This window comes from Dermacentor silvarum, chromosome 1 (assembly GCF_013339745.2).
Source record: "Dermacentor silvarum isolate Dsil-2018 chromosome 1, BIME_Dsil_1.4, whole genome shotgun sequence".
NCBI lineage: Eukaryota > Metazoa > Arthropoda > Arachnida > Ixodida > Ixodidae > Dermacentor > Dermacentor silvarum.
Window position 1 is genome coordinate 168,081,953 of NC_051154.1, and position 12,085 is coordinate 168,094,037.

Consider the following 12,085-nt stretch of genomic DNA (forward strand, 5'->3'; position numbering starts at 1 on the left):
CAACTTCCTGTAATAAAATGCTGGCTATATTCAATTCAATTCAATTCATTTTTATTGATAAGTAAATTAGTACATAGACTAGTATACAGGAAGGGGTCCCAAAGTAAAAACTGCAGGCGGGACCCCTTGAAGATATGAAATAAAGCCTCATGTCAGCATCATGTCAGCATCATGTCAGCATGCCGCCACTTACATTACGTGTCCAGAAGTTAATTGAACAGTCGATGACCCTTACAACGGTGCATTATTTCTTAGTGATGAAGTACGTTGCGTTCGATCAAGTCCAATTTCATAAAATGAACCATGCTCTTAGTGACAACAGACTTCAGAAAGAATGGTACACTAGCAGAAATAAAGAAAGAGGAAGGTAAGGAAAACACGGAGGTTGACCAGAGGATATCTCCGGTTGGCTACCCTGTACCGGAGAAGGCGGAAAGGGACGCGATAGATAAGAGAAAAAGAAAACACACACACACAATGCAGAACTATTTCTGTATTCGCACAATCTGTGAAAGCGTTACATAGTGCACAGTGTCAACGTCCCACTAATACATTCTACGTCACACAGTGCACAGGTGCACTAGCCGTATTCCTGTGTAAGGTCTAGACGGCCCTACTGGGGTAAGTGGATTTTCGAATGTCAAGTATTTCGCGTACATTGTACGTTTCATGTTACAGTCAGTCCATGGTAGCGACAAAGCATTACGCGGTATTTATTGCTGTTGCTTCCTTAAAAGATCAGTTGCGAAAAGACTTTTCTGGTCTTTCATTATTTGTCGGATCGTGCTAATTATACAGACCACTCACGTAGTCAGTCACAGAATAACCATACTAATATGGAGCGTACTCATGGCGATGTCTGAACTCCTGTACATCCAGCACAGAATGGTTACCAGGTGGTTGCGACTCTCTGCTGTAGTAGATAATTCAGGCAGACAGTTACTTCGCCAACTTTAGACAGTTTATTCGACAGAAATTCCTTTACTTAATTGTGTTGCGTGACGACTTTTTTCTGGTCGAACACAACTGTGGTTCTATCGCTCCGAGAATGAGACGAGTGTCCTCAAGCCCTCATTAACGAAGACGAAGTGAAAAGTTTGTGCGCCAACAGCACGATATGTCCAGTATAATGCTCCTGGAAAGTTCCCGTGTGACTTCGTTGGCTCACTGGGAAATGCCACTGCGTGTAGGACTTGGCACCTTCGCTTAATGATACACATTTTGAAGGAGCCCCTGATCTCCGTACTTGCCCTCCATGACCTTCCGTGAAGATTGCCTTCCGTTTCCCCTTCTGCCGTTGATGCTCGTGAGACCGGAAAAAAACTTCCCAACCCCGGATTCAAGTAGGGTTCGATGCGAGAGCCTCAAATAAATTTACCTCGTGTGATCACATCGATGGTTTTCCCTTCATGCAGCTGAACGTATGTATACGCATACTCTGAGGTTTCTCGACTTATATTGCGCCAGGCGTTTCCTAATACGCCGATTTAGTTCACATTGGACACACAAACAAACATGCACACAAAAAATGTGGATTTGCTGGCATTGACGCTACTTTTCCACAAAGATCAGTTTCGAACTGCCAGAGGGTGTAATCGTTGTCATACCGCGCAAAGAGCGTGAACGTAATACACTCAATAAGTGTCGGCGTAATTAAAAGGCGCTCTTGTTAAAAAGACGGCGAAGAAAAAAACATGACGTTTAGCTGCATTTGTAGCTGAATACAGTGTAGTGCGACGGGTACACGGCATACAAGACGAAGTATGAACAAAATAAAGGGCGGAAGTAGCGCCCACCGCATCTGCCCTGTTTTACCTTTGTCTTATTGTGTATGCTGTAGACCTAAGCAAACTCTCACAGAGACAAGTTCGGCATTGGTAGATCGAAGAAGTGAAATAGGGACCAACATGTCATTTTATCAAAAACAGATATTTAAGGTTAATTTGAGTCGGCCTATACACTCATTGAACTAAATCAGAAGGTACTGCGCTTCGCTATTCATTTCCCAACTGCAACATGGCAGCGTCCGTTTCTCGTTATTCGTTTCACGCAGTACAGGGCGAGTTCACAGCATTCCATATAGGTCTGCGGATGACGTAGTGCAGGCTTCTATCCGAGGCTGCTGGGATCATCCTGTGCGAACGCGGAACTGGCACTGAACTGGCATGAACTAGGCTCACGAAGCCCAGGGGGAATCAAACGGACCTATTTAAGGGCGCTCTTGTTATTTAAGGCGCCGAGAAAAACTTGACAGTTTAGCTGCGCAGAAATCTCCTGTTACTCCAGTAGAAAGCAGTAACACCTGGTGGAGGCAATTTATTTGTCAACACATCTCGATTATAGTATCCTATAAAATTGGGCCGGTAGAAAAAAGCACTAAGACAGAATGATGCCAAGATTAGACAAACACAGCCGCTAACTAACAATCAAATTTTATTGCGTGTTGACATCGATATATAGCCATCTCAATTATATATTGTAAAGAACAAACAAACTATTAAGGACATACGGTATCATAGCGATGGGTGCGATGTCACGAGCATGGATAAATAGGCGACCTCATTGCGGTGCAGTGATAGCTAAGGCACGTTGACACAACTGTTATCACTTTTATGAATAGCAAAGGCTCTGAAAATCTTGCGTAGACGTGGCTTGTTAAACTCAATCCCCATGGTCACTCCTTATGTCAACAAGGTCTCACGCAACCTCAATAAAATGGCAGCAAAGCATTCATTGCAAATCATTCAAAGCATTGCATTCCGCCTAATTACCCAATTAGTCTTAATTATTTAATTAACTTCTCGAGTATTATAATTGGATGGAAAGTGTCAATGAGAAAATTGTACATGACAAACTGCCGATTGAACTTTCTGTCGCTCAATACGTGCTACATAAACAGATTTTTTCAAGCATGAAATAATCCCGCAAATACACGAAAAATTGCCTCGCGACTGGCCTCTCGCGGCACTTTGCGTATATTTGCGTGCCTCATAATCAGATCGCGGTTTTGGCACGTAAAACTCCATATCAGGGGTCTGAATGCAGACAGCAATAGCGTATAGTATACGCGCTTGCGCAAGGGGACTTAATGTTTGTGTATGCCGCACTCTTTCCACTATGAGTCAGTATAGCTTCAGCGCCTATCTCGACGCTGACAAAAATGAAAAGCACACTTCGCAATAGCCCACTAAAGTTAAGGCCGACTACGTTCTCTCAGCTATCGTTTGAGATTACCGCAGTGTAAGAGCACGGACGCGCCTGTCACTGTTCTCTTCTTTTCCTTCTGCTGAATTTGCTTTCGATGAAAACAAAACAGCGGAACAAAAAATCACCAGCCCTTCCCCTGTCGAGAAAATGGGGGTAAGCGAAGCTTGTCGTATGTGTATGTGACCTTCGTCTGGGTAACGTTCGGAAGCCGTCGCCTCGGCATTCTCTGATCGTCGCTGACGGCGGGCCTCGGCTTCGGAAGCCCTCGCCTCGGGATCGTCCGCTCTTCGCTGACGGCGAGCCTCGACTAGGGAAGCCCTCACGCTAGAATCGGCACGTCGACGACGAGCCCTTTGCCGCGCGAGTTCACGCCGGCGTTCATCAAACGCAGCTTGGTCCTTTGCAGAACGCACCACGCATGGCCTTCCCATCTGTTAGCCGAAACTGATCTGAGGCGAGGGAAGCCCAGAGGAGCGCGCGCCAACCCGCTTTCCTTCCATGTCCCTAGGGCCTCGCGACACACCAAACGAACCTGACTGGTCACGTGCGTATCACGTGATCCGCGTGCCACGTGATCACGCGTGTAGAATATCCAATGCGGGTGTGCACCACACGTGATTTCTTTCTTTTCTTCTTCTATTTATTTCTGTCTTCCTTCCTTCCATTTATTATTTTCTTTCTTTTTTTCTTTCTTTCTTTCTTTCTTTCTTTCTTTCTTCTTCCTTCTTGTTCCTGGTATGAGCCATTGAGCTTGGATCCTTTATTCACTATCATCAGGATCGGCCCACAACACGACAGGGGCATGTGCCATTGAACTTGGACCCTTTCTGCACTATCGCCAGGATCGGCCCACGTTTCAGCGTGACATCACCACCACCGCCGACACTTGTGAGCCTATAAAACTTCGCTTAAAAAGTTTCGCCATCCGGCGAAGCCAGTAAGCTCGACAACTACATGATAATAATATCGCCAGCCTGTTATCAAACTTATTTCGCAGTTATACTGATATCTAGATTATAGTGACATTATTTACTGTTGTTTATTTTTTGTCGCACCAGATGAGGTCATGAGAATGGGTGCTTATTAATTTATTTAGGCCATACGCGACTTCCTTGGAAAAGCACCCTCTACGTACGTGCGGACGTGTGGGTGTGCGTACGTACGTGACGTCGTGCCGATAGAATGCATCAGCCTTCTTACGGCGACGTCACTACGTTTAGCAGTAACGTCCTTTGGATGTTTCCGCTCCGCTGTGTGCGACCGCTGAATGTGGCCTTATCTGCGGTCTCGAGCCCATTTAAACGCGCCCAACAGAGAACGCCCGAAGCCATCTAGGTACGCTCTAACCGCCGTAACGTTAAAGTGGCCGTTCAGCGTAACCACTCTCGCACTCTGGGTTGCAGGAAGACGCAAGCGGTGCACTTTCGCTTGCGTGTTTCACTCGTAATTACGCAAGGCTAACTTGGAGGAATCGGCCTTGCACGCATGGTTTGCGTAACAAGACTGCGCACTGCAGTTACCTGCGCGCCGTACGCGTATCCGGGATGTCTTATCTAGCTAGTTAGAAGCAGCGCTATTTGCCAGCCGTCCACATCAAAGGTTTACCATACAGTTGCTTCGCCGTCTGAAGTGACTCTATGTGTATCGAGACAGATTATCGAAACTTGCAACTATATACCTTATCTGAGAAGCATCTGGAGTAACCAGAGATAAAAAAAGAAGGCGCTGATTACTCGGCGAAGCAATGGTGTGGATAGCTGAATTCGTGTCCCTTTCTCATACATTTTATCATAACTGCACTTTTCACGCACCTGTATATGTTTTCTTTATTCCTTTATTTCCTCTTGAAACTACTGTCTATTCATTTGACTGCTGAACGTGGCGGACAAGCTGGCGACGAAAGTTGGCAACATTTCTAATAATTTAAATATACATGAGTTATTCCTCTGCACAAAAGTTTCACACATACAAATGTGTTGGTTAATCGACTTAAATACTACAATGGTAATGAGTCAAGATGTAGCTATAACGAGGGAGCTACGGAGCAAGAAAAGCATTGGCTACTAAATGTATGCAAAACCACTTTCTGTGTTCTGCGCTTTTTGAGACACCAGAAGTTTGCCCATTCTGTATTTATGGTTAATTTCGTTTAAATTACGATCACAGCATGCGTAGTAGACGCTGTCTGCCTTTCTATAAAGGGTGGAAAAATAGAAAAAAATATCGTTGAGAATGTCGCAAGCGAAATAAAACAAAACAAGGGGAAATCGGTCTAGCTTATAGTTCGCAGCAGCTAAAAGATGGGCATTTTGTTTTGCTTTGTTGTATTTTTAACACTTTAACATGTTACCCATACGGGCGCCGAACCAAGAACACAGCTCGGCATGCACACTCCGCACTCTAGCGCACCTGGAATCGAATCAATGCCAATAAACTACTGCAAAATGCGCCACCACAGACGCAACCGTAAACATGGGGAAGGTGGGACTATCATCGTAAGATAAAGTTGCATCGAACGCGCGCGTGTGCAAGACTGCGCCACGATTGTGATTGGTGGACTTGAGTGTTTGTTCTGCGCATGTGCAAGACTGTTCATTTGATATATATTCACGCGATACGATGTGATAGTCTTTGGTTGCTGGGACGCTGCCAGTACGCAGCCGATGGAATAAAGGCGTTTCGCAAGTACGTCTCGGCGTCTGTCACAACAGATCAGTAAACACAACTGTAGTGAACGTTAAAAGTACGAATAACCCAATTGGGAGGCAAGTCTACACTGCCGATACAGGAGGGGACCACTATCCAGGGAGAGTTTTGAAAAGTGTGAATGGCTGTTTCTGGTACAGTGCATTAAGAATGCGCTAGCATCCGCGGTGGCTTTGCGGCTATGGTGTTGCGCTGTTAAGCACGGGGTCGCGGATCAAATCCCGGCCGCTGTGGCTGCATTACGATGGGTACGAAATGCAAAAAAGACCGTGTCCCGTGCATCGGGGGCACGTTAAAGATCCCCTGATGGTTAAATATAATCCGGTGTCCCCCACTACGGCGTGCCTCATAATCAAATCGTGGTTTTGACACGTAAAACCCCAGAATTCAATGCAATAAGAATGTGCTAGGCTAGGCAGCATGTGCTCATCAAAGTAGTCGAAGACTGGAGCAATACTTCCGTTAAAACTAACCAATGCTCGTACCTCCTGTTCCTCCTCATTCCCGTAAAAAACAACACCGGTTCATCAAGGAATGTCGCTGTATAGCCAACGTTTCGACAAAGGGACTTGTCTTCGTCAGGGAAACAACTGCTCTCATTAACAGACAGTCTCACGACGTTGAATTGAGGCTATATGACCTCTTGTGAGGCTCTTCACAAGAACATGTTTGTGTAACCCAACAGCAGGCGCTGAATCACCCGGAGGCCCGATTCCGAGATGTTCTCATGAACGCGGCAGCACATTTTCTGTGGGAAGTGCACAGCTACACCTAGATCTTTGCGCAAGCATGCTAACAAAGCTTGGTGCGATGTATAAGTTTAAGACCCCGTGTGCAACTGCTCCATTGTCGTTGCGTTATATTTTTTTAAATAATTAGAAACCTATAATAGTTTCAAACTTTTTGTACGGTGCCTGACACGGTAGTTTAGTGTCAAGGGCACATCACAAGCATGGATCACCCGCAAAGTTAGCGTGAGGTGTTAATTAAAGCGCGTAGTCAGAAATTACCACAGTTCTGTTTATTGCGCCTTAAGGTTCTATGGAGTATTCACCCTGACAACCTATGTACAATTAGTCTTAAGTGACACCTCGTAATAATCAGCATGTTTGTGAGAAGTAATAAGAGGATATGCTCTGGCATGCGTCTATGAGTTCTTTCGCGAAGGCTCCAAGAACTTTTGTTACATTTGTGACTACAAGAACAAAATTTACGTTATCCTTTTAATTTCAGGACCATCGATTGTTTACCGACCCATTGTTGTCGTATGCCTTTAGCATAGTATTTTCCAACGAAGCCTAAGCGCACAATTAGTTTTCCAGTGATGACTTCAGCTCCGATTAGACGTTAAGGCCTCGGGACTGATCTGGCTTGAGTTATATCGTTGTTACCTAACGCGTAATGTCAGCCATATCCTTTTTTCTCGATAAAATCAAATAAATGTTCCAGTTGCTTGATACTAATAAGGTGTTACATGTAACTGTGGATCGTATTGTAGATATTTTCTAGTCTATTTACCCTATTTTTTCTTGGCACGGAAAATTAAAGAATAGCTGGAAAAAAAAATCGCTTCCTATCTGCGTGCTTTCGAAAGTGGAGCATAGCACATAGGGAAACGAAAATGATACTAGCCATGAGACAACGCACCGCAATGCGGTACGAAAGAGAAGCAGACAGCTTCGTAACAGAGCCCCGGTTGTGTAGCAGGCTCCTCGCCATCGAATACGGTCGAGCAGGTGAATGTGGAGCGCAATTATCCCCCGGTATTTAATTACACGGCATGTTTTCTTTTACTTTGAGTCTCCTTATAGACCGCTTACGTGCACAACAGCGACTCAAGGTTGCAAATGAAGCTATTCCCGTCTCGCTTGAGCCAGAGCGACGCTATAGACGGAAGACCCAGTTCTTCATGCCCTTCTCGAGTGACACCCTCGGACGCCTCGTTATACTTCCTGCTTGTGAATTGCACCGCCATTCCAGTGGCCTCATGATAAAGGCTCTGACCGTTTTAAGCACGAGTATTCTATTATTGCCAAGGTAGAGGCTTGACGGCGAACAGTAGAACACTGTTGGCCGTCAATGTGAACTTCACGACGAACAGGCTATAGTGGCGCTGGTCCGTGTACCACCAGCTTCAAGATATAGGGCACATCACAGATGTGTTCATCGTGGTTTTTACAATACAGTCAATAAAGAAAAGGACAAAAAAGGACACGCTTGCACAAAGGGAGGGCTATGCGGATCGCCATTAGCTTATTATTGTCGAACAGACAACGTGCCATATGGCCTATTTATTTTAGACCATTTATTATAGCCCATTCATAGCGCTGCAAGCTAGACGAACGAGTTAAACATTTAACCCCACGTTATTGTTTCTTAGAATACCAGCAGGAAAGTCTCTGCACCTTCTGTTGCTAATTATACGCTGCAACAAAAACATTTGTGTAACCAATACCATGTTCACGAATCATTAGCAGAGCTTCAGCGCAGATTGCGCAAATTGCTGTTTTTGTTCCCATGGTTTTTGTGTTGTTCTGCGCTGAAAGTCTGCTTTCGATTCGCCTTGCCAACTCATCCACATCAGTACCTTGTTAATCATATTTCAATCATATCAGCCCCAGTGTCAATTAACATTTATTTTCTGATGTATTCATTCCCTGCTGCCCATATAGTTAATAATTTCTTATTGTTATCAACTTTATGCCCCTTACATTTTGTAATAATATATTCGCTCAATATTTATGTGTTCCTGTATAATTAAGATATGCCATGAACCTTGCTGTACTCCTATGTTGCACTGCCATCATTGAACTTTTTGTCTTCAATGCTTATCCATTTTCTTTGTTTACTGATCATTTGCGGCCTTTGTTGTTTCTGGCTTTGTTTGTAATATTTGATCCGTGCTTGTATCTGTACGCCTACCCTGCAAAAATCTATTCCTGGGATTGCAGTATCAATAAATAAATAAATATTTACGACAATAAATGAAGTGTACACCGGGTGGAGCATTTACTTCGCAAAGAGATTCCAAGCTACGGGAGACGTTGGAATGGACGAACGTGTAGCTTATTATCACCTTTTGGTCTATCGCATATGGGTTCTACTGGCTGCACTACACATACATTTTATTTATGTTTAAACATGACACTGCTATGTATGATGTTAGAACTTAGCACCAGGAGAATTGAAATACATATATATATATATATATATATATATATATATATATATATATATATACAACTATCTATTAGTTTTGGCCACTGCCTCGGTCTTATAATGGCTATGTTCGGCCTTTCGGTAGCAAGTCTGTGCACAACTTGTGACTTGTGCGGTGACTTCAAATGTAGGAGCTGTCATATAGTCCGACACGATGTTTTTTCTGTCTCATTTATTTCTTCTTACCTGCATACAGCCACAGTTCATACACTCTATCGTCAAAAATATAGCAAATTCAGCGTTAAGCATTTTAAATTTCCTCATTGCAATTTTGTTCGCTTTGTATAAAGACAATTCACAGGTGTCACGTAATAAACAGTTGGAAGTCTTGCGGCCCCCTTTCTCCCGTTTCTTTTTCTTTTGTATCTTCCTTCACTCATTTTGAGTTGCGCTAATGTCAAAGATACATCATTGATGGTTAACTAGCCCAAATCGCTGCCCAAATTTAAAAATGTGGGCATCCCTAAATTCTGGCCCCTTCCGCATCCAGCGACCGGAATCCAAACACTTGGCTTTTGGTCAATACCAGAATGCGATAACCGTTAAGTCCTGAAAAAAAAAAAAAAGCTAAGTAATTATTTTATTATCTGCTCTGTCTCCTAGGATGTCGCCCTGACACATCTTAACTTTGGGACGACCTATACTACTACTTATATTGCATTTGCTCAAATGTACATTACTGTAATAAAATCTAAATATAAACAGAAATTCATAAACGTCCCTTTCTCATTGTGCACGTATGAGTTTTGTGCTGGTTTGTGTCCCTGTTCTAAGGCCGGATAGATGTTCTAGCCTCTGTCTTCGACTGTTTGTTCCGTTTTTTTAAATAATAATTTTGGCTACAACGCCAAAATACAGATGGTGCATGCTAACTGTTGAAGATAACATAATTTTAGTTCTTGAGCTGGATTATGAAGACAGGAGAACATTACCTGCACGCTAAATCGAAACACCTATGCAACTAATCAGAAAAATCACTAATTAACTTCTTAATTAATAACCTTACGGCACATTTCGCAATTTACAAATTCTAGCCGGTGAGTTTGCAAGGCGTATCCACTTGGAATAAATTTCCAATATGACACCAGTTTGGGGATATGCGCCATCAAACACGCTGTAAAAATACATTGCTTTTCCACTTACTTCTTTAACACAACGTTCTTTTATGCATTGAAGCGCGAAAGTAACTGGAACGCCCATGTATTTCGTGCCACACTTTGGGAAATAATATCTTGAAACCGATGTCATCCTGGAGCTTCATTTCAAGTGGATACCTCTAGCAAGCTCACCCGCTCCAATTCGTAAATTGCAATATGTGCTGTAAGGTAATTATTTAAGAAGTTAATTAGTGAGTTCTTGTTACTTGATTGAATATGTGTTTCGATTTTTTGTGCTAGTAAAGTGCGCCACTTCGAATGATCCAGTTTAAGGACAAGAATTATCCTATCTGTCACAGGCGATCTTTATAAATTCCCGAATACATAAGAATGAGCACCCCGTATATAATTACTTCAATAACAAAAACTTTAATATTATTCTTGGCGCTGGAAACATGTAATTTGCTGAGCAACTACACGAAACGTTGCAATAATGCATGGTGCTCAGAGTGCATAGGGGCGAACTGCAAACAAATGTCCAAAGACGGTAGCACTATAACGTGTGTGCGTGGGCGTGTGTGCGCGAGTGTTGTGTTGTATGTCACAGCTGGATTATATAAATAGGCGAACATACTTGCACGATAAATTGAAGTACAATGTTAACTAATTAACGTAGTTTAATTAATTAACTTTCTATTATTCATATTAGGCGACATGTCGCCGCTGCGGAATTTAAGACGAGCATCACATCAACTGGAACATCAAGAAATTTCGCCCCTTATATGGAGGGCATATTGGTGGAAACTGTTGCTAAGCACAGAATTTTTGTTAGCTAGATATGGACTTCAATACTTCTCAGCTTACCATTCGCAATTCAGGCAAGTATCAGGCAAGCGCTAACGAATACTTTATTAACGTCATTGAGGAACCATTTTATAGGCGTACTGTCAACGGATCGCCCACCAAAGCGCAAAAACTGCAAGGGGAACCCTTACAGCACATAATTTACAGAATTGTGTACCCCGGACTTCATCACCAACCTCCGAAACCAAGCTCAGCCTGCCCTCGGCATCTGTGAGTGGCTGGCTCAGGCAATATCAGTTGGCGATCAAAGGTGTCTGGCCGGTTACATCGAATCGCCAGTGATGAGAGCGGCCAGCGAGCATCTGGACTGAGGGGCTTGATCAATTGCTAACCCTTATTAAATATATTTTTTATCTGATCTTAAATTACTATAAATAGTTTATTAGTGAAAATGTTAATCATCTAACATCGCACTGTGATTTGGGGTGCAAGTTCTCCCTCTTCATGTAATTCAGCTGCGACAGAGTCGCGCAGTCGGCCGCAGAAGATCTATATACGTCAGCTTCTAATACCCAAGATCACCTGGTATATTTGTCACCAGAGAATTGCGCCCATACGTGTATGCATGTGTCCTTCTCGTTCCTCCCGCGCAGTGCTGGACGCCTCGGGCAAAGTGGCGTCAGGTCTGCTGATGGGCACACTCGGAGACTTGGGCAATTTCGACGAGTGCCTCGCCACCACCGTCGACAACATGTACGGCGAGCGAGACTTCACCGGCCGTTTCTGCACCGTCTATATGAACTTCAAGAACAACACCTTCGTCACCAAAATGGTGGCCAGGTTCCAGGAGAAGGGATATCTCAGGGTCAGTGCCTTTACCGCGGCCTGCGGCGACCACCGCGTAGTGAAGTAGCAGGCGGTCTCGGTGGAAATCTTCGGGGAGCCAAAACGCTTGTTCGAATTGGAAAATATTTCGCGCAGAGCTCTACACAAATGCCATTGGCCGAGGGAACGTTAGATAGCATACTCGGGAGCCCAGCTTCCAAGCTTTG

General features: G+C 43.8%; 1 protein-coding gene across 1 annotated transcript in view; it reads left to right on the forward strand.

Moving 5' to 3' along the window:
* The window catches only part of LOC119434487 (nose resistant to fluoxetine protein 6), a 74,328-nt gene that overhangs the window by 20,409 nt on the left and 41,834 nt on the right, over positions 1–12,085 (forward strand). The window contains exon 2 of the mRNA XM_037701666.2: positions 11,687–11,898. Within this exon, the coding sequence (XP_037557594.1) occupies positions 11,687–11,898 (212 nt within the window). The remainder of the gene's footprint in view (positions 1–11,686; positions 11,899–12,085) is intronic.